Source organism: Azolla caroliniana, unplaced genomic scaffold (genome assembly GCF_043228905.1).
Source record: "Azolla caroliniana isolate FFs.n. ecotype wild unplaced genomic scaffold, voAzoCaro1.0.p SCAF_3, whole genome shotgun sequence".
Lineage (NCBI taxonomy): Eukaryota > Viridiplantae > Streptophyta > Polypodiopsida > Salviniales > Salviniaceae > Azolla > Azolla caroliniana.
This window is the reverse complement of record NW_028230438.1, coordinates 784,515-807,808: the sequence shown is the minus strand read 5'-3', so window position 1 is coordinate 807,808 and position 23,294 is coordinate 784,515. Positions and strand designations below refer to the sequence as shown.

The 23,294-nt window shown below is 34.9% G+C and overlaps 1 protein-coding gene across 3 annotated transcripts; it reads right to left on the bottom strand.

Moving 5' to 3' along the window:
• Positions 1–1,195: 1,195 nt before the first annotated feature.
• Positions 1,196–22,233, bottom strand: MSH5 (MUTS-homolog 5). Of its 3 annotated transcripts, none has more exons than XM_087316078.1 (34): positions 22,080–22,233; positions 20,289–20,320; positions 20,049–20,140; positions 19,853–19,933; positions 19,665–19,740; positions 19,440–19,566; positions 18,838–18,992; positions 18,647–18,748; positions 18,537–18,567; positions 18,421–18,452; positions 18,150–18,207; positions 17,942–18,028; positions 17,474–17,530; positions 17,301–17,393; positions 16,482–16,526; positions 12,702–12,779; positions 11,199–11,249; positions 7,157–7,238; positions 6,952–7,022; positions 5,443–5,542; positions 4,751–4,847; positions 4,532–4,621; positions 4,393–4,460; positions 4,211–4,269; positions 3,704–3,780; positions 3,499–3,588; positions 3,340–3,401; positions 3,191–3,252; positions 2,346–2,399; positions 2,176–2,261; positions 2,027–2,058; positions 1,930–1,953; positions 1,711–1,826; positions 1,196–1,639 (listed from the first exon to the last, which is right to left on the bottom strand). In XM_087316078.1, the coding sequence occupies exons 1-34, from the start codon at positions 22,110–22,112 to the stop codon at positions 1,553–1,555; spliced, it is 2,487 nt and encodes an 828-aa protein (XP_087172204.1). In that variant the 5' UTR covers positions 22,113–22,233; the 3' UTR covers positions 1,196–1,552. The 3 variants fall into 3 exon arrangements, with proteins under 3 accessions (XP_087172204.1, XP_087172205.1, XP_087172206.1); XM_087316079.1 differs by having other exon boundaries at positions 19,440–19,503; XM_087316080.1 differs by lacking the exons at positions 19,853–19,933; positions 20,049–20,140; positions 20,289–20,320; positions 22,080–22,233 and having other exon boundaries at positions 19,440–19,487; positions 19,665–19,823.
• Positions 22,234–23,294: the final 1,061 nt, after the last annotated feature.

Sequence of the window (23,294 nt, the reverse complement as noted above, 5' to 3'; positions counted from 1 at the left end):
ACTATCAAATAATTTCAAACACCTTACACAATTGGCCATGTGGATGCAAACTTGTTTATCTTTCATATATTATGTCCTACTAGCTAGGAGTAAAAAAACTCATGATTGACGTGACCCAACCCCATAGCATTATGATTCAAAGTCAAATAGCTTATCTATTTGCCTATTTTTTGAATAGTGCATCCATGGTGAAAGGCATGGTCATACTCACGAGTCATAATCATTTCTAATGCCTTATCCATTGACATCAACTTTGCTTATTTATGTGGGGTAAGCAAAAACATAAACTAAATTGAAAATCAAAATTGTCTTCTATGTGAGCATGCTTGAAATCCTTGCCAAAAGTATGCAAACTTATGTTTATTAAAATTCCTATAATTTGTTAAATACTTATATGCTCATATTTTAAACTTGAAAATTCTCCACAGCATGAATCATGACAAAGAGGGTAGTTCCATCAAGAATTTATTGTAGGCTATTCAAAACAATTACTTCTTCTAACACAAATCAATTCCAGATTTGAATGTTGTTCAAATGTCTCTTGTAAGATACCTTTGAACACCAATTGAGAAAGAAACTGCTTTGTCATACAAATGTTTGCTAGAGCTTCTTCCCCATGTTATTTCGTTTGAATCCATTAGTATTTTAAATGGTTAAATATGATTCAAAGCTTGATTAAAACACTGGCACAAATATACCACATAGATCTACATCTAAACATGACGTCTAGCTCATAGCATAAACAGCTCAAAACAAAAAATATGGAGATAATAAAATCTACTGTGAAAACGGGTACATGAAAATAGGCACATGAGAGTTTTGAAGTTGTTGAGGCTAATACTTCTCGAAGTAAGACTTTACAAAAGCAATGGTATTTATGTGTTCGTAAAAGGTAGCAGGATTTAGCTTGCCATGTCCCATACATGCTATATCTTCTTTCTTCCTTCTCACCAAGTTCCCATGGAGCTACATAGAGAGCTTAAGCTTCCGCCAGTACATCTAACAAAAATACTGCTTTTAAATAATCCTTTTCTTTGGGAGGACTTGCAAATTTTTGAAGGTTTCAAATCCAGATTTCAATCAATAGCTAGACATCAAGATTTCACACTATGAACGAGTGATGTTTAGATGTAAAGAGGATTTTCATTTGGAGGAAATCTATCTAAATTGAAATAGAACAGTAGGCTGCAATGTCGTATGAACTTGAGAGAAGCATTTTGATAAAATCACCAAACTATAAATAGCTAATTATCATACAGTTTTCATGTCATCGATATCATTTTACCACCTGATTGACAGAATGTCACCATACTTCTAACTAAGATAAAATGTTAGCACTGCATGTGTATGGCACCCCCCACTTTGCATCTCTGGCTGTTGCCTTGATGATTTATGCCTTAGCATCAAAACAAAATTGAGAAAACCCAAGTTTGATCCTTGCCATGGGGTCAGGCCCCATCCCATAGATCACATTTGGTTTATTCCCACGGATGTTTAAAGGATATCTAAATTCTAATTAATTGAACGATAAACCTTTTCCCTTGGAGATGAATTATATGTGGGAGGCAATTATATCATGGAGGAACAACTTGACATCCCCATTCTTGCAATCGAAACTCAAAAGCTTCTCTATAAGCACCTGGAGTTAATTAAATCGGTTTAGCTAAAAACATATCTTTTGTGCAATAAATATACAATTGTAAAACATACCTTGTAGCTCACTTCTTTAAGTTTCACATTATTGGTAGAGATACGATCAATAGGATTTCCATCTTGAATCAAACCCACAATTTTAGAGGCACGATCCACCACATTATTGGGGATGCCTAGTTTGTGGTAAGTTCAAAAAGAAAACAAACAAATGTGATACACGCGGAACATAATTTGTTAAAGTTCTCAAAATATACCAATAGAAAAGGATGCAAATACCAGATAGCTCTGCACAGTGCAATCCTGCCAATGAATCCATTATAATATTTATATAAGTTTATAAAATATGTGTAGGATAGTAATATTGAATACTCACCATAGCTGGGAAGAGCATGTCCAGAAATAAGTCTGCAAAATGCATTTTTCCCCTGTGGGTCAATAACAAGAAACATCACATAAAAGATGCTATGTATCTATCGGATTTCATGCAATTACCACAGAAATGGAATAAATTAATTTGATGACCTGTAGAGAAATGTGATGTTTTGTTCATCTTTGCTATTGGCACTCCTCTCCAAGATACTCATTGTATAAAATGACATGTTCTGAGTCTGCAAAGTGCATATACAACACAGTCAGGAAATTGCATCATTAAATGTAAAGTATATAATGTAAATCCCAATGAAACTTTTAACCTTTGGGAGGCAAAGATCATCAAACACCTCAGAGAAATGTGTGCAAGCAAATACCTGCAGTTATAGAATTAAGAAAATTTGATTATCTTCCATACAACGATGGAAAATCCTCAATGGCAATCATTATATTTCTTCTCTGCAATATTAAATCAATAGGAAATAACCCTCCGAAAAAACCCAAGCTTTTTTTTGAGAAGTGTGGTATTTGAGCACCAATATGCTTTTTTTTCATCCCCTTTTCTCTCTTTCTGAGGTTACCACGGTTTTCCAAATTTCTGATAGGTCTTAAAAGCGCATTCTGCTAAGTATATGTCCTTCATGGATAGAAATATTAGCATTATAAGATACTTTGGAGTATATGTATTAGCATTATAAAATGGTAAACGGACATCCATCTGCTAATCCAAGTGGAAATTGCCTCTTGGTACGCACCAACACTACTTTTCAGAATATGTTAAATTAGAATAGCTAATAAGGTAGATAGAAGTAGTTGGTTGTAGAAGCTAGCCAAATGCTAAGAACATAAAGTATGCATGATACAAAATGGCAATTTTAAAACATCAAATCAGAATACCCAGTAAGGTAGATGGGAGTGGTTAGTTATAGAAGCTAACCAAATGCTAAGAACATAAAGTATGCATCATACAAAATGGCAATTTTAAAACATCAAATCAGAATACCCAATAAGGTAGATGGGAGTGGTTAGTTATAGAAGCTAGCCAAATGCTAAGAACATAAACTATGCATGATACAAAATGGCAATTTTAAAGATAATAATTCAGAATGAGGGATAGTTTACTTATGTCATAAAGAAGGAAACTAATATCTTATTGCACTTTTTGTACCCTTGGAGGATGAGCAGAGTGGGCAAAGTATGTCAAAGTTGAACAGAGTATCCCAATACCATCTGTAATACAAAATAAAAGAAACACACCGTAAGTTCTATCATTCATTGCAATTAATCTAATTTTATGCAAGAATTTCAAAACAAAACCTGTTGTAAGCGTCCCTTCCCCAAACTCATCAAGAATACAAAATGATTTTCCTGTGCTATTTCTGAAAGGCAGCAAAAGGAAGTTTTTAGCACTTGGAATATTGGGAGAATCAGGATATATCTATTGTCATTTGTAAATTCCCTGAAGGATGTATAAACCTGAGCATAATAGAAACTTGGTGGAGATCCATCATGAAAGTTGATTCAGGAATACTTGTAGTATGTTTACAAGCAGATGCACAGAAGATTCTAACACGAAACGTATTAATGCATTTCCTCAACGAAAGAAGCTTTCAAATTTACAAGTACAATATATATACCAGGGCCTAAATGCAAAACACTTCAAAATTTCATTTTGATTTACCTGTCCACAATGCCAATTGTGACCTTTTCAGCAGGCACAAAACTTCCAATGTGTGAAAGGAAAATGATCAGAGCAACCTACGAAATTGGAGATTAGATTGTGCCGATGATCAGATTTATGATGTTCAAATTAAACGTAGATTCACAACATGTAGTTTGCACCAATTTATTCTAATTCCAAAGTGATGCAATGTTTCTTGTGCCAATTACAGCATTGAGGTGATGTGATATCTAACCCATACAAAAGAATAAAATTATCAGAGAGATGGGATCAAAAGAATAAAATAATCCAGTGATGCTGATGATTTATTAACGTCCCTCAGAAGTACAAAATGATCAGAGGTAACTGGTAAAGAGTTCCTTGAAAGCAGTGAAAGCAGTATTCTTGGAAGACAATCTGGCAACCAGCTTGTTTAATCTCATAATAGGGATAGTCCAAAGCAAAATGTTCCATAGATGCATGAAAATTTAACAATACTTGATATCCATTTCTCAGGCAGATATATACCTGTTTTACGTACACACTTTTTCCAGAATAATTTGGACCAGTAATAATGTTTATCCGTCCTAGAGTCCATGAGAGGATTCCATTAGTTAAAAGCTTGGCCACCTCATTAGAACGTGGTATCTTTATGTAAATTAAAAAGGGAACTGGATCCACTACATATAAAACAAAATTTGCAACTAAACCTTTATCGAAAGATGATTCAGTGTCATTTGGCACAAAAGTGTCTAATAGGAGCTCTTGTAAAGGATGCCTACAAGCTCAGATAATAATCTGTAAACATATCACATTTAGTGGAGGCATGCAATCCACATGACACCTTACCTTCCACCCTTGATTTGTAACACATCATCACGAGTTAAATTAGGACGTATATACTCGCTGTCTTTGGCAACTGAAGCAAATGCGAGTAGGCTGCATAATTCATGACAAAATTCATCTTCAATTTCTTTCCCAAAGGTTTCGTTTTTCTTTACTTTAATAAAATAAATAAACAAATGAAGGTCAGCAACAATAAAGTTCACAAACAGCTTTTATGATTACCAATCAAGTTCAGCAACAATCTCAGATACTTCCAATAGTGGTCCAGTTGATCTTGCTATGTGGGACTCCAAACTCCTCAAAATTTCTCTTTCCATGTCTACAATATGAGTAAATAAGGTAGAAAAAATATAGAATAAAACCTCCCCATAATGGGCCCATGCAGGTATGTATAGTGAAGGAATGGGTCAAATTTCATTTAGTATGTCAGTCTTGGAATGGTGTCAGGTTCTCCAATTTAACTCATGCCAATGTCCAGTTGGCAATACATTAGCTCCTCTTCCCATAACAGACCTAACGTTTTCCAAGTTCCTTATCGAACTTAATTTTCTTCATTTTTCTTTCATTTTCGGTGAGCAGGCTTTTGTTTTTTCTTCTTCGAACTTCTTGTTTTTATTTTTTATTTTTTTTGGGAGGGGAGAGAAAGAAGTAAAGATATATTGATGTCTTTTAAGATGCCATAAGACCAAACAAGAGATTACATCTTAAAATGTTGTCTTATGCTTGACTTTCTAAAATTTCCATGGAAAAGAGAGGAAGCAAAGACACTGAAATCTTATGGGAACAAATTTTATAACGAATTAAATATGGCACAGACAATAATACTGCATCTTCCTCTACAATTTTCTTAATACTTAACACATGAACTTGACTATTTTTTAAAATGAAATCAACAGTAGAATACGTTTGTATACCCAAAATCTTATTAAGTATGTCCCCCAACATTTGATCCAGCTCCTTTGTCTTTGTTGTTCTATAAAAAAATTCATCACCACCATTTGCTCCATTTGAAAACTGTCCATGAGAAATTTCAAATTTTAATCACTGCTCATCTAAGGAGATTAATGTTATATTCTTTTATAAACTAAGCGTAGGAAAATATATGGCACTAACAATTGAATAATCCTAAAGCATGAATGGAAATATTATAGGATCAATTGACACTTCATATTGGGATGCCCAAATAGTACCATGGTTTCAGCATTGACAAACCACTTCCCTTCCAATACTCCTTGGATGCACCATCTCTCATATTAACTTACCCAGGGATTCACAACTTCAAGGCAAGATCTCCTTCAGCTAAAGGACTAGGGGATGGAGGAACCTATGCATGAGTAGTACGAAGACGGCCTTCTATTAGACCATCCTGTGCACATCTTTGACGATGGAATTGTCCTACAATGTGGATATATGGATAAAGACATGCAGCTATAGGGGTGTACCCCCTGAGCCAGAGATCGACGAGCACTACATATAGCGCAACACACTTTACTATGAGATCCAAAGATGGTTTGAACTATTCTCCCATGTCATGGAATTCCATAACAATTGATGTTTGGGGCTGTTTTTTCTAGAGATCCATGAATTTAGAGAATCTCCCTTGAGTAGTAGATGGCCAGGAGGGTCTATTCAAAAAACAGATTTCAGGAACCTCAGAGCAAGCAGAAACCAGCAGATCAAGAAAATGTTGTTTGACAGAGCAGTTCATTTAGCACGCTCCAAACACCCTAGGATACACGGATGATCACATAGAAACATACATTAGAAAATACTAGTACCATTCCCCAAGATAACACACAATTCCCTAGATGCTTCACTTTGAAAGATACTACTGTCACAAGTATCATTCCTTCTATCCAATCATAGTAGTCCCTTTCTAACATTAGTGAATATACCCTTCACTTATGTTTTGTAAATATTAGTGACCTACCCTCACATAACGATATGGCATCATCTTATGACATTGCTCATGGGCTGATGCATTCATGTTCTACTCTCCTACATATGCATTTATTTTGAACAAGGTCTCTATATCATTCCACTCGTCATAGATAGTTACATATAACTACCTAGTTAATGTACAATTCCATTTTTCTTTAGCTTACATGATTTATACATGGCTGTATTTGTCTCACTGGTCACTTTGGCCTTTTGAAGACGTTTATATAATATTTGACTTCATTTCTATTTTCCTTTCCACTTGCAAAAATGATTATTTGATTATGTACCAGTAGTCAACATCTTCAGTGGATCGGATTTTAACAAGCTCTACAGATAAGATTTTCTCATTGCTGTCTACTCTTCATTTGAGCGATTAGTAGAACTGAGCAGTTAGATAATCTAGTTTAATGCAGATCCAGAGGGATCAATTCAGCATTGACATAATGATTTTAATGAGAACATGATAAAAAAAAGAGTTCTACCACAAACTCAAAATCTGGAAGATTTATCAAACTGTCTGCAAGTCTTTTCCCATTTAAACGCATTAGATATCCTGCACATATAGAAAATGCATAGATTTCTTAGAATTTACGTTCAAATTCCTTTCTATTTACATTTATCAGGCACCGAGAATACTATGGTCAATACAATTATGTTGTCCCAAATATTATCCTTTTCCAAATAAACCTGTCTGTGGAAAATAGATGATCGATCCGGTATATTTGCTTAAATCTTGCTTTGGAAGCCTCTCCAGCTCAGCAGATGCAACCTCATTCATGTTAAAAGATCTTTGTAAATTTCTTAAAGTTCAATAATTGTTTATCTAAGTTACAAATATAAATTTCAAATTGAATAACTTCCAAAAACTATGCGCGAGAATCATGTATTTTGAGTTACGCTACTATGCAATCAGCATAATATGGCATGTCGACATCCTATGAAATGGATGGGTTTTCTATAGCTTTACAGATTATGAAGCTGAAGTATATCTATTATATGATATTAATAGAAAATAAAGTCCTTTGCAGTTTAGGCTGGATCTTTACTAGGCAAGCAAATGTCGTATGTGTAAATGTGTGTGTGGTTGGACATGAACAATTTACCCTCCCTCCAATATCATGATGCCTCTTTACCCCTTAAGATTTTTTTGGTATGGAAAAAATAAAGAATTGATAGTATACCATTCAAATACATACTTGGGGAACACAGTTAGGAATCAATATCCCTTTGCCTCCTCAAGGACTAGGCAAGGGAGATCACAGTATTACCTAAATGCTATTAGCAATGATTCCAAATGATGAATTAAAATTGCTTGCTTTGGCTGCATACATAACACTGACTGTAATTTCTACAATGCCTTTTTGTTTCACAAATATTTCAGTATTTCTCTTGATTTTACCCCTTACAAAACCAGGGATCCTGCTTAACTCTAATTCAGCTTCAGGAGTCCAATTGAGATCTCTATTTGTGGATAACGAGTTGGTGCTTAACCCCCTAGCATCCCTATCTAGAAAATAAATTACCCCAGAAGCTTGGTATCACATACTTGAAACCTACATATAATTGTTGGATTGAGCTACATATTGTATATTTTCATGAGAGTACAGCACTTAAATTGATCATAGCTTACAATTACTAATAATTCATCGCATTGTAAATAACATTTGTCTCATAGGCGGATTTGACCTACAATTACTACTTCAGATCCTTCTTTCCTTTTCAGAAAACAGGGTTGTATATTAAGTGTACCAAAAATGATCAGAATCGCCACATGGTCTAATTCTGATGATTGTACACAATTATTAAATACACATACTCTAACTAGAGTATCTCAGTTGTCAATCAATGATAATGGAAGTTATGCCAAACCAATATTAATGTCTCCAAGAGACAAATCAAGGAAAGAAATATTAACATCATTTGAGAGGCTAAATGTTCTATAAGACCAAACAAGAGATTACATCTTAAAATATTGTCTGCTCTTTGAGAACAGCAAACCAAAATAAATGTAAACGACATAAATAGTAAATTAAAAAAGGGACTAAAGAATTGCATTGTCTACACTCGTAAGATTCTAAAGTCAGATAAATTATAATTTTTCTATTCAAAAGATCTCCGGCATGGATCGCTGAAGCGAGAGAAGCACCTGCCACAGTGGGACATAATGACCTTTATTTGTCAATGACAAGTGTGGTGAAATCATGTTGCATTTCAGTGTACTAATAATGATTATCTCCATGTTCAGCAAGCTGTTTTGATGACATAAGTCCAACCCTTCAGTAGCTTTGCTTAGGGACTTCCCAAAGCCCTTGGATATGTGACACTAATTGGAATAATGCCTCACTATTGGGGCTGCTCGCCCAAATAATATCATGGGTCACCAATGCTTTGGTCCTTACATGTGGGCAATCATTGAGACTAGAGGTGTCTCTAGCAATGGGCCCGGTTTCGGCTCAAACCGAACCGAACCAAAAAACCGTGGCTTAACGGTTTATAGGTTCAAAGATAACTAAACAGTTTGGTTTGGTTTCAAATGTTACTAATCGATTTCGGTTCGGTTCGGTTTGGTTTGGTTTGGTTTGGTTTTGAATTGACCGGTTTAGTGGTTTAGGGATTTAGCGGCTTATCGGTTTCTGTTTATGTGGTTCGGTTTAAAGCTTTAAAGGTTAAAAAATACTCATAAATATTTTCTATAAGCTATAACTTTCAACTTTTAATTTTAAACTCTTGTTTTAACTTATTAAATTTTATATGTATTATATGTAGAGTCTCTTTTTCATTTATGATGATCAATTATGATAAGTATGATGATCAAATTTATGATTAGTATGATGACCAAAATTATGATAAGTATGATGACAAATTTTATAATAAGTATGATGACAAAATTTATGATGAGTATGATGAATAAATTTATGATGATTTTCTCACACAAATTTATAATAAGTATAATGATTAATATCAATAAAAAATGGTTTGGTTTGGTTTGGTTTTGATTTATGATAAACTAGTTTGGTTTGGTTTTAAATTTTTCGTAAACGGTTGGTTTCTCCTATGCTTTAAACGGTTTGGTTTAACGGTTCGGCTCTAAACGGTTCGGTTTAAATGGCTTCATAAATTTTAAAACAGTTTGGTTCGGTTTTTTTTATTAATAAATGGTTTGGTTTGGTTTCAAGGCCAAGAAACCGAACCGAACCGGGTGTCTCCAAATGTGTCCACAGGTGTCATTGTGACAAAGAATGACGCCAGGAAGAGAGGTAAGCTGGCTGGCTTTCTTTCCTTTTGTAACCTGATGACACCTCATGGTGTGAACAAGCTCACACCATACACTTTCTAGAGGAAACAACATGAGATGAGGCTCCTGAGTTGGTGTGAGTGAGAATGACCCCAGGAAGTGAGAAAAGCCGGCCTTCTTTCCTTTTCTAATTTGATGATCCACAAGCATACCATTGACACCTCACGTTGTGAACAAGCTCACATCATACTCTTTCTAGAGGAAAATAGGTGGGATGAATTTCGTGAGTGACAATTCAGTATATCCACCTATAGACCACATGGACAGTCTACCATTGGAAATAAACCACCAGGAAATTGATGGAAAGAACCCAAATGCAAGCCCCACCGGGCAACATGTGATTAGGTGCAACATGCAACCAATGGTGTAACTGTGTTGGAATGATATCTTTCTTACAAATCAAAATACTTTTACCAATCTACATGCTATATGATAATAACAATACCATGACGTCTGGCCATGCCAGCTCATGGGCCTGTAGAATGGGGGAAGAATGGCATAAAAAATATCTGTAATGTAGGTGGAAAATCCCCAATAAATAACATAATGTTGGGAATAGAGCCTGCATGGAATGAGAAGGTCAAGGTCTACCGTGAGAAACAAGGGTGAGATCTGGCATCAAAAACAGCCAAATCAATGTTTGCAAATGACTTCCCTGAAAATCTGTACCATGGGATTCCAAATATGGCTCCATGATACATCTCATCACAGAGAGGTCATTGCCCCTGAATATGGGAGCAACGCACAAGAACCCCAAATCTGTAAAATGGAGGGCATGAAGTGTTGCATATGATATGATGAGGGATTCAATGAAGAGAAACCTGAAGGAACCCATCTAAGAGACTCAATGATGAGGGGGGACACGTATGAGGACCTTGTAAGAGATTGCATGCCACCTTCTGTCCTTGGAAAAATGACTATGCCAGCCACAAAGCTCACACGAGTGTATAGCTCCATCTTGGAGCAGCTCATGTTGAATATTTTTCAGAGAAAAAATGTCTTAGTCTATCTAAATTTAGAATCTTAATTTCCTTGATAAAGAGATTCTCTAGTAACACATGTTCAGTTGTATTTTTTTTGTTTGTTCTCAAAAACAAGAAAACATTGTAAGATGCAATCTCTTCATTGGTCTTATATGCCATTCTGGCTTCTTAAAAGATGTTAATATGGTTTTCTTTTGGTTTGATGTTCTCCAAGATGCAATGTTGCACTATAAAGTATGTACAACAGAACTTATTTTTGCAGCTTTTCAAATTAATACAAAGTGTAACTACAAAAAAATGTGAAAAATCAAGTAGTGAGAGTGTTGATGTCCCTATTCCATGCAAACTTGTCTGTAAATATAGATCCACTCAGTCCAGATTAACTGTGAAGCATCAATTCTGACGCAATGCACCTTCCACTTGCCCTCTTCACACAAAAAAAAAAGAATACCTGTTCCAAAAAGTCTGGCAATCCTTCATAGATATGCTTCAGTTCATCAAGCTGGCAAAACCAATAGATAGACATGATGCCATAAAGTTACAGAAACAATTCTTGAACAGATGAAACTATTTATGGTGAAGGTCTCCATTGAAAGGCATTCTATTGTTTATTCTACTCTCCATGCTCTCATGACATAGATATTTCATTTATGATGATGGTTCTTTAATGCCAGACAAATGAGTTAATTACCCCTCGGATGTAGTATAGGATTCTCCAAACCTTCTGACTAGCTGATTGGCCTCAGATTCGGGAATATTCTTGTGTTGATGAGATATCTCTAGCTGTTAACTGTTAACTAGTTTAATCTTGAATTCTGGGTTCATTTCTATTAATTACACAACAAGGAGAGATACTCAAAATAAATGCCCACTGTGGGTATCCACGTGATTGATTTGCTGCAATGAAGGGAGGAACCTATTTATTCTTCTAGGTTTTCTTATTTAATTATAAAGTTCTAAATCATAATTGCCAAAGTGGCTCATGTTTGTATAATATTTGCGATTGAGGAAAGATAATATCATGGATGTGGATGTACAAGGAAAAATAAGGAGCTTATTTATCATGAGCCAAGGTCTGGCCCCTTAACGTTTGTGTTTTTACAACTACATTTATTGGAATATAACTCACACAAGTTACAACACATGAGGAGAATATTGTATCCATGAATGCATATTTGTGAATTTCTTTCCTTGAATGAATGAGAAAGGGGGTTAATGAGAGTGCCAGACAACCACAGGGCAAGCATCTGTTGAAAAGAGATGACACAAGCCCATACTCTTCAAGGCATTCATAAGCTATTACCACAAATGGAGATATGAAAGAACTATTCATCAACACGTTGGAAATATAGTGCATTAGGTAAGAGGAGTTCCTATTTCACCAAACCAAAGAGAGGATGTTAGCTAATACGTTTCTCAATTTTGCATGAGTCACAAAACAAAGTGAGTTCTTGACATTCATATTTTACAAAAGTAATGACTCAGCAGCCCCACAATGACAGCAAACCTTGGTGTTTAGTTGCCTTCTATTTAAACAACTAATATGGAAGTTAACATTTTTTGGATGAGCTATCCGAGGAAGAACATATTTTTTGTTTCTCTTCTCACTTTATCTCATAGACTTGTCTCTCCACTAGAACAGTTCAGACAATTGGGAGTGTTTGCACATTTTTTGGCTGGCTTCTAATTCAGACTGTATTCAGGACTTCTCTGAAATGGAGAAGTCAATTCGTAATATTAAACTTAACCTTTCTCTGATAAAACAGAACACCAGCGCTTAAATTTTTAAAGGAGAATCATCAAAGCCAAAGTAGGGCCTTTCTTTAACGAAACAGGGTTCCATCTTATCACTACGAACATACTTCAGAATTTTGGGAGAAGTAAAGCATAACATATACAATGGCCAAAGCGAAGAAAGTCAGCTATATCACTGAGAGACACCAAAGCAGTTTACCTCTTCACAGACCCCTTTTGAAATAAAAGTCGCTGTGCTTTCACCACATGTTTGATCAAAATCAATAGCTCTACCTATCTGTCAACATATTTCAATTCGCATGAAGATATAAGCATCATGTAAGGACATGAAATGAAATATGCATGTATTACAAACCAGTGTTCTATAAATTATTTCTCAACAAGATGTCCTTGAACAATTAAGTTACTCTCTTAAGATGACATACATGGTTAGTCATTAAAAAAACAAGGCCATATTTAGTTGAATGACCATTGCACTTACATCCACAGAGCAATCCCAATAAATAAATATTCAATGCAAAAAATTCAAACAAAAACAGTCATAAGAAAAAAATAGGAAACAGAAAAAAGAGAAGTTGAATTATCACCTTCGACCATGCCTAAAAGTAGTTAAAAGAGAATTTCTAGTTCATGAAAGAGAGAACTAGTTGATGTATTTAGCTGTGGAGTATACAATGGCATGCTAGACTTGGATTCTTTTGCACCCTTAGCAAATGTCACACAAGGATTGTCAAATGCCACAAATGCATTTCCCCACACAACCAGCACCCAAACCTTGTTACTCACACAAAGTAGTTGGTATGATGAGGAATGTTGTGATACAAGAAGACACTTGTAACATGTTTCCTACATACAAACAAACAAGACCAACCTTCTAACGTCTTGGGAGGAAGAAGAGATCATAGTTGGCTGGGCTGACTTGAAGCATGTGTATCCCTTGTTCCTAGAAGACGAGAGTAAAAGAGCATGGAAAATGTTTAATGTACCAGACAACTGACCTAGTCTTAGGTGTGCCATGAATATACAAAGGCACTATACGATGTACTCAAGCAGCCCCCAATTTCCCATCCACATGGTTCATTCCCATGTGAATCTACCTTTTTTGCTCCACAAAATGTAAGAAACTCCATTGATCGATTAGAATTTGATAAGGACCAAGTTCATGATGGATTGGTAAGTTAGGACTTTATCTATGCCCAGGACATCTTGCTTCGACTGTTAGCAACAATCTTTAATAGAGCTATATGTGAAAGTTTCCCTACTAGCTGAACAGATACATACCATAGTGCCAAACTTCAAGAGTGTAGACCCAATGATGCTGAGCAATTGTATGACAATCATAATTGGACATTACTTTGACTAAACTATATGGCTCGATCCTAGAATCAGAAATGAGTGTATGAGCAAAGAGGAAGGGTTGCCACTGAGCCAGAAAAGCCGGCTTTTGAAATAAGTTCACAACTTTGGATCACTTATTAACCCTCTGAGCCCTTATCAAGGAGAGCAGAGCCCATAAAAAGAAGATTTACTGCTTCTTTGTGAATTTTCAAATAACCTTCAACATTATACTGCGTGTTTGGCTCATGCAGCATCTAGAAGCCCTTGGTGTCCTCGTAGATATGAAATGAAGAATCTATGCTCTGTATGAATCCATGTCAGGAAAAGTGTGATCTCCCAATGTGTTGTCAGAGGTTGTGACTAGCACAATTGGGTTGTCAGGAGAAGTGTTATCTCCCACTATTGCCCACTCTCTCCAGTGTTTATATAGATGAGGTATCACATTACATAAAGAGATACGGGAGTTCAGGTGCATGCCTAGCAGGTATAGCTATACAAATATTACTATATGCTGGTGATATTGAGCTGATTTCTAACGCATACCTAGGAATAACAGTGCAGGTTCTCCTTATGGGAGGTTGCTTGTGCCCAACTTTCTCATGGATATGCAGCCCTTGGTGCTCTCAAAAGACAATGTGTACACATTTAGTTCCAACAGCCACGAACTAAACTGTGGATATTTGATACACTTGTGACACCGACTCTTCTATATCGAGTAGAAATGTGGGGATAAATTCTTAACAAGCAAATAACAGGAAAGATTTAGAGAAACCTTTAGTCTTATTGACTGCCCGCGATGATAAGGAGCAAAGCATTGGTGCCTCATGATATAAACCGGGCAGAGATGGGAGCAGCTCCAATAATCATTGAGACATTATTCCAATCAGTGACTTGTATCGAATGGTTTTGGGATCTCCCTAAAGGAAGGTACTCAAGGTTGGCCTTATGTCATCAAGACAACTTGCTGAACATGGAAACTTTCATTGTTAGTATGCTGAAATGCAACAATGGTTTGAATCACGGGCATAAGCATAACAGCACTACCCTGTTTCAATACAGCTTGGATTGTCCCCGTCTAAACGTGACCAAAGTGGAAAAAAATAAGAGTGATACGAACTGATATTATTAACTTGGAAAATAAGATAACATGGATCAGCCCGAAAACTTCACTTCATACAAAGATGGTCCACGATAAGATTCACTTTTTATACACATCAGATGATGTATTCATCACCAGGCCATCCTATATGGACATATATCTATCCTATGCACTGCTCAGTGTGATAGGGCAGCCACAAACTTCATCACATCAGCTAGAGATTGAGATAGGCAAATATGCACAAATATCTTTAGAAGAAAGAATTTGCCAACTGTGTCATTAGGGAGTGGAATCTGGCGAACACTATGTTTGTTACTTCGGTGTTTTTTATGAATTAAGAGGGAGATACTATTGCCTCTTTATAAAAAGCTTTGGCCTACTTCAAAAGGTAATGGAATATGCGGACCAACGGTGCTTGCAACTTTTCTTGCTAGAACTCTAGAGACATAGGGAAAAAATGTTGAAGGACAACAATACAACCACACAAGCTCATCCACAAAGAACAATCGTAACTTTCTTTAGCCCCATCACTCCTCATGCTACAAGTCACTCAAGGACTATAGAAATGGGCTCCCAACCAAGACATAACAAAGGGATTACACTAGATCGGGCAATAGCAATTTGTCATGCACATAGGCCCTGGCCCCATGGACCACGATCTCACTACCATTGTCATCGACAGTTAACGGCCATTATCTCCTGCCACCGCATGTGCTTCCCTCACTTTGGAGACCTCTCCATTCTGGATCAACCTATGCTAGATATTTCGAAGTAAAAAATTATAATATATCTGACTTGAGAATTTTAGATGGATCGATAACAAGAATTTCTTTAGTCTCTTTTTATCTTATTTACCTTTTTTAATTCGTAACATTTATTTATTTTCATTTGTTGTTCTCAAAGACGAGACAACAATTAAGATGTAATCTCGTGTTTGGTCTTATAGGAAATTTTGGCCTCTTAAAAGACGTTAATATAATATAATATATCTTTCTTTCTTTCTCCTTTAATATACATGCACACACACATACACAACCACAAACATATATCTTACTTAATCTATTCCACTATATGGACTATATTCTCGAGTTCTTTATAATTTCCATCCATCATTCAATTGCATGTTTGAGACATTGTACGGTGAAGAGTCTCATATGATCAGATGTCTAATAAGCCATACCAACGATTTTTATCAGATCTATGTTGTAGTTCTCATTGATGAGACACCATTCTCAATCATATTCATTGTTTGGGTAGATGTCTAATAAGCCATACCAAAGACTTTTATCAGATCTTCTATGTTGTAGTTCTCATTGATGAGACACCATTCTCAATCATATTCATCATTCGGTGTGAATTCTTAGACGTATTAATATACCTCTTGTTTCTTTCCATCAACAATGTTAGGCAATATTCGCTTCTAAGGGAAAAAACAATGCTATATGAAGCCCCAATAAAACTAAATGGACGATTAAAGAATTTAGGACAGTGACATACATCGAAGAAAAATAAAGAATTCAATATAATTGACTACCACATTACCAGATCATTTAATGAAACAAGCTCTTCCATATCCATTGACATAAACTGCAAAATAATTCATTTTGATTCTCATAAATATGTCCATCTTGTTTCTCACCATATAATCTGAAATATTATAGCAATATTTTCTGGTGTTTTACATTTAAATTAAAATGAGCAACAAATAATTTTGGCATTCCCAGTGCAATCGCAGCTCATTCTCGAACTCGTAGATTTCTAAACATATAATACTCTCATTCAAACCTAATGGCATATCTCAAATTTTATTAAAAAGCCAAGGTTAATAAATGAATTCTGTATGAAGGATCATAAAATGGATGACTATGCAGATACATGTTTCACAAACAATGTTATAATGTAATTCCATAAGGCAATGCTATTTTGAGATGTGGTTTTAACAGCATATGAAATCTCAAGCATTACTATGCACATACATGTTTCACAAACAATGTGGAAATGTAATTCCATTGGCAATGCAATGGTATTTTGAGATGTGCTTTTAACATGTGTCACTTCAAATATATATTGTGCACATGAAACCCAAGTTATGAGGTAGCATGCTTGGGCACAGTATGTGATGTGTCCACCATTCTACCCAGATGATAGGCCTCAGCTAGGGGTATAGATGTTTGGTAGAAAATAAATCTCTAGTATTGTGCATGGTAATTTAATTAATAGTATTTATTGAGTTAATTATATAATTAAGAGAGTGTGATTCTAGCAAAATATCTGGCTTAAAAAGATGATTTGACTCAGGTCAACATCAATTTGAGCAGCCTTAAATCGACAGCAAAAGAAACCCTAAAGTTAGATTCCAACCTTTTCAACAATCCGCAACCCTTGAATTGTGTGTTTATTAAGCCTAGACCCCACCTCCAAAATTTCCCAAAGATATAAGTAACAGCTAATAGTCTGCATACAACAAGTGCATTGCATATGTTTATACAATTCATCCAATAATAAAGAAATTACTTTTTCATATCCCATGATACCTTTGACAGCTGATGCCAATCATTACTTGTGGATGTCATGCTAGGACAGGATAACCTCTGTCAGGAAAATTTGAAAGTTCAGAATTGGTATATTATACCTCCAAAAGTCAGTCAAAATCTCCAACAGAAAAAACATCGGCAGTTCAACTAGTAATGACTGTCCACCAACAAGACAATATTGCATACTCACAAATTCAAGAATGGACACATCTATAGCATTGCACAATCTCCTGAGAAAGGTATACTGTAGAAATCTATTCAAAGCTTGCTGGAAAATTCAAGGAATACTTTTTTGGCCACCTATTTACCACTATAGAGAATCTCAGTGGGTCTATGTAGAGTTTCAAAAGTGCTTTATTGATTGATTAAACTATACAAAAAACACTTTTTTATGAGAAAATGCAACTATATTGGAAGGGAAAAATTTCCAATTGTTTGCATAGATTAAAGAATGACTAGATTCATTACCTTTAACAATTTTGGTATGTCTTTGGCATGCTTCAGTGACTGATGCAATGCAATAACCATCTCATCAAGCTTTGAGAATACAGAAATCTAGATTTGCTTTAAAGAGAACAGCGTTTATGCAATTGCAGGTTTACCACTCAAAGATGATAACTATAACAAGAGGGTAATAAAACAGGCTGAAGAACAAATGTCACATGAGATAGGATACAGAATCAAGCCGATCATTGAGAATATCAAGATCCAATGACGGTCTTAAAAACCACGTCCTGAGGCAAATTTAAAAGCACTCATCAGGTTAAATCGATTTTAATTTTCTTTAGATGTTATATGGCTTACCTTCAACCACATTGTGTGGAAAAAATTAAGAACTCCAATTTTTCATTTGATGATTTAAATAATGTTTGGAATGGGTGTCATGTTTTATACCTAATAATAAAACTATAAATTTAAGATAACAGTATATGAATTCTAGTTCACACCTTAATAGACGGCGACCCATCAAGGTGATGCACTGTCAAAGTTTAACAAAGCAAAGACAATTTGGTTATTCAAAAAGGAGAGCATTTCCAGAAACAAAAGTGTGCAATCCCCATACCTTATCAGCAAAGATCCCAAACAAAGAAAATCTGTAGAACCATAGAATTGACAAGTCATAAGTTGTAATATCAAGAGAATTGCATCATTCTTCCAGCTTTGTTTCCATACCCTTCTTTCGCTTTGCCAATGCCCATGTAGCTTGGATGCTTATCAGTTTGAAAGATTTGCAATGTGCCATAGGAAGTCATATCTAAGGTAAGAAATTTGTCCCTGTATTTGATTTCAGACAAATAAGTGTAGTTTAAGAACTATACAGAGTTCAGAAAACTATATCTGAATAAAAGAATGGCTGTGTATACATAGAATGCTCAGATATATTGTGTATCTGGAGCAGAGTAACTCCACACTCTGTATTCTTGACAGGATCAATCAGCATCTCATCTTGTAAAACTTGAAGGAGACCTCCGGCAGCCCGGACTTGCATTTCACTTTCTAAGTTCATCATAGACTTGAGCTGTGACATAGTTTTGAATTTGATTTTCAAATAATACATTTTTTAATTTAATTTTCCTAGTAAATTTTCTAATTCAATGCTATATGTTCTAATTAAATTTTTATACTATATTTTTATAATTAAGTTTCATAGTACATTTCCATAAGATATTTTGAAATAAAATTTCATAATATAAAAAGTAGATTTTAAAGACGCCCTACTATTTATATGTATATTCGTCATTCGTTTCTATTTTAAAATGCATGATATGCTCAGTACAAAATTACATGCAGGGTTCATCATAGAACTACAAAACAAGAAAAAACAAAATACTATTTATTTAATAAAGCAAAGGAACAGTATCATGTTCCAGAACAGCATTAATATTTTACATATTAACAATCCGACGGTAAAAGAATATCCCTCTCTATTATTCATGCATAGAATAAGGCAATTCTTAAAACTTACATGCCAAACTCTTTCCTTCACACCAAGATCATCTGCCATCCCATTAACCTGAACAAATATCAATCTAAATGCCAGCTCCAAGATTTTTTGGAGCATTCCAATCAATCCTTCTATAAATTCTAGCCATCTTGGTTCATTATATATAAGATTATGTAACGGAAATTGGTTATTTTTAGAATATCTGGAGATAACAATCAAATTAGGTATTATGTCCTGTGTACAGACCTGTGCCAAGCTTGTTCATAACTGAACACTGAACTTCTCAATGTTTTCACTGTTGTCTCTTTGGTATCTTCTGATACTGATGAAATAGCAAGGGTAAAATATTCAACTATATATTTCTCTTAAATTCCCTTTTCCAGGGAATAAGGGAGTTTAAGTTCCCCCTCCTCTCTCTCACACAAAACGCATACCCTTTTTCCTGAGGGCTGCCAAAAATGTTTCCTCCATTTTTGTGCTTGTGTATATCAAAGTAGGTTGTACTTGCTGCTTCACTGTAACAATGATATTTGAGAGGTGGGAAATTGTTCATACGAAATAAAAAATGCCAGAAATTAAGATATATGAAATTTAACCTCATAAAGGATCTAATTCAACTATTTAACTTACATATTTGTACACCAAATAATTCATTATCCCCTTCCCAGACTTCTAAAACTGCTAGTTTCTGGCTTAAACAATCGTAATATGCAACACCAAGTCTGTTAAGAATATGAAATAAGGTCAATTATGAACTTATCTAAGTCAAGATGTATATTTTGGACTTCTCAACCTAAAAATTAAAAGTTAGAGATCTTTGATAGGATGCAGATAAGCTAATTATGCATTCTTCTACCACATGTGAATTACCTGTGCCCTTGCAAAATACACGCCATGTAAACCTACAGATAAAAGTCATGCAAGATTGAAGATGTGAACTGAATTATCCAGCAGCTATGATCCTACCACAAATCTTTATTGAAACCATCAGATTCAACTTCAATATAGTAACATTCACACAAAATGTAGATCCAATGCACTGTGAATTGGCGTGAAATTATTAAGATTTCCCAAAAATAGAGATGTATAGCAATTAGTTCACCTTAAATATAACAAAGTTAACCTTGACAGCATCATGTAAAGAAGAAAAGTAGCTATAAATAAACACTTTTACAAGTGTAGAGCAGCTATAACTATGATTCCTGTAATTCTTTCAAAGTAGCACTAAATGTGGCAAAGCATAAACACGATGTACGTCTAATATGCCTGTGAAATGAATATCTGTGCATGGACATCATCCTCTGAAGGAGGAAAAAGGAAGAGAAAACAAAATTTCCACAAATAATATTGAGATTGTGTACCGACCTCTTTAGGACCTTCAAATTTAAGGCTAAATTGAGCAAAAAACACACACATACACCTTTCTGTGCTTTAACCTAAAGCAGAAAAGGTGGAGAAAACAAGACTTTTGCAAAATTAGAGGAGATTTACTTACACCTCTGTAAAGTCTTCTCATTATACTACAATTAGCAAAGAAACACAAAAGAAATTTCAAAATAATTTCTTATGCATGAACAGCAGTCATATAAAGAAAAAAGAAACAAATACTGTTCGATTTCACATATATAGAGCAGATGAACATTTCTATGAAAAATTAACACTAGAGCAAGCAAAACACGGATATACACCTACTTTCTGTGAAGCTAAAGAGACATCGGCTTTTGTAAATTACACTAATTCTCAAATTACTGTTAATTGTATACTTTATGCGAAAACTTCAAAGGTAATAGTAAATTCTTGCAAATGATTACACAGAAATGCACCTATTTTCAGAGCATTCATGTAATGAAGAATAGGTAAGAGAAATTATTAAGCTTTTGTAAATCACATTGAATAGATATATTGCAAAACCTTCACAATTAACAGTAAATATAGGTGCAAATTAATATACAAAAATGCGCTGCTTCTATGCTTTAGAGATATGATTAGTGTTCACGTCTGCAGAGCATATCAACTACCATCTCTTCAAATCCTAATTAAATGTTACGTGTCAAATCTAGCATTAAAATGACTCTGTCCATCGACAGAAATATATCAAAAGGAGAAAATGAAAGAGAAATGATTAAGCTTTCATGTGGAATGTATTGCAGATTAACACAGGTTCTGTGTTAAACCATTGAGAACATACAAATGCACAACCAAAACCACTTCCTGTAAATTCATCTAAAGAAGAAAAGAGAGAATTTCATTGCAAACGGAGATCAGCATATGAACTACAATTTCTATAAAGCAAGATATGTGCAGTATATCCATATATACAAACTTTTCCCACGTACATATGAGCTTACAATGTATATACAGACTGAAAGTTTCAAATGTATATATATTATCTATAAGCAAAACATATGGAAAATATATACACACGCATACATATTTGTTTTACCGAAATTCTCGTGCGGATATTGAACTCATGTATTAATCTAGAGAAGAAGAAAAATTAGAAAACTACGACTGAAATGGAAAGAGAATGAATTTTTTCTTTTTGCTTATGGTGATTAGCGGAACTCCAAGTACTGCATGAGAGAGACGGCACAATGAAACGTATGCAAAAATAGAGAGAGAGAGAGAGAGAGAGAGAGAGAGAGAGAGAGAGATTCTGACTTGAGATTCTATGTCCATAGCATCGTCCTCCATCGCAGATCTTATCTGAGCTAATCCGATTGATTGGCAGGACAGAAACTGCAACGAAATTCAATCGCTGAAGAAAGAGAAAGTCGCTTCGCGCATTCTGTAGGGAGAAAGACAGTGTGCTCTCGCTCACGCAAAGGCTTGGCCGAGTTCTATGTAGTAAAATTGTACGTATGATATATATATATACATATGTATAACAGTATATGTATAATGTATGTATGTATGTATGTAATAATGTATGTATGTATGTATGTATGTATGTATGTATGTATGTATCTGTCTATGTATGTATGTATGATTATGTGTAGGTCGTGTCTATTTGCACCCAAGGTACACCTAATAGTCTAATAGAGGAGTTCTAAACCCTAAACCTTACACCCCAAACCCTAAACGATTGAGGTAAGGTAATTACATCCCATTTAACTTTGGATTGAGCATGACCTGAATCAACTTTTCCAAACCACTAGGAGTTTTGTCTCAACCTTCATATTGACAAAATGCATGATTTGGAAAAGATCCAGCAAGACAATAAATATATTGTTGTTGCCGATCACAGTACGTAATATACTCGAATGCATTGGCAAACATTCTTTTTCATAGGAATTCAAACGAATGCGTATGTAACATTCTTATGTTTTTTTTTCACTTTTAACCTTAAAAAACAATTGATTTTATAATGAATACAAAAGTATGGTATTTAGCATACTTTGAGGGTGTTTACCATACTCGAATGATTGCAACATTCTCGAATACGAATGCACGTATGGTACTTATAGTTCATACCATGTTGTCGATAATACTTGGTTTACAACTATAATATGACTTGCAAAAGAAATTTTGCCTAAACTCCATACCAACAATTTTTCCTAAGCATCATTACGAGGGGTGTTGCTTGATTCTAATACGATAAAACAATGCTTATTGTGCAACCTAAATAGCAAATTGGGGTACCTCGTGTAATCCATCGAAATTGTGGATGTGTTTCCCATTGATTTATTCCAGTAACAAGAGCACCAAAAGACTTTCAAAACATAGAGAGGGATAGTTCAACTTTATGTAGATTATCCAAATCACCCTGCAGGTATAAGGAAGTATCATCAACAAATTCGGCTTCTCTTAATTCTGCCCTTGAAAATGGGATTACCTAATCTGCACCAATGCCATCAACAATAAAAAAGGAAGTCC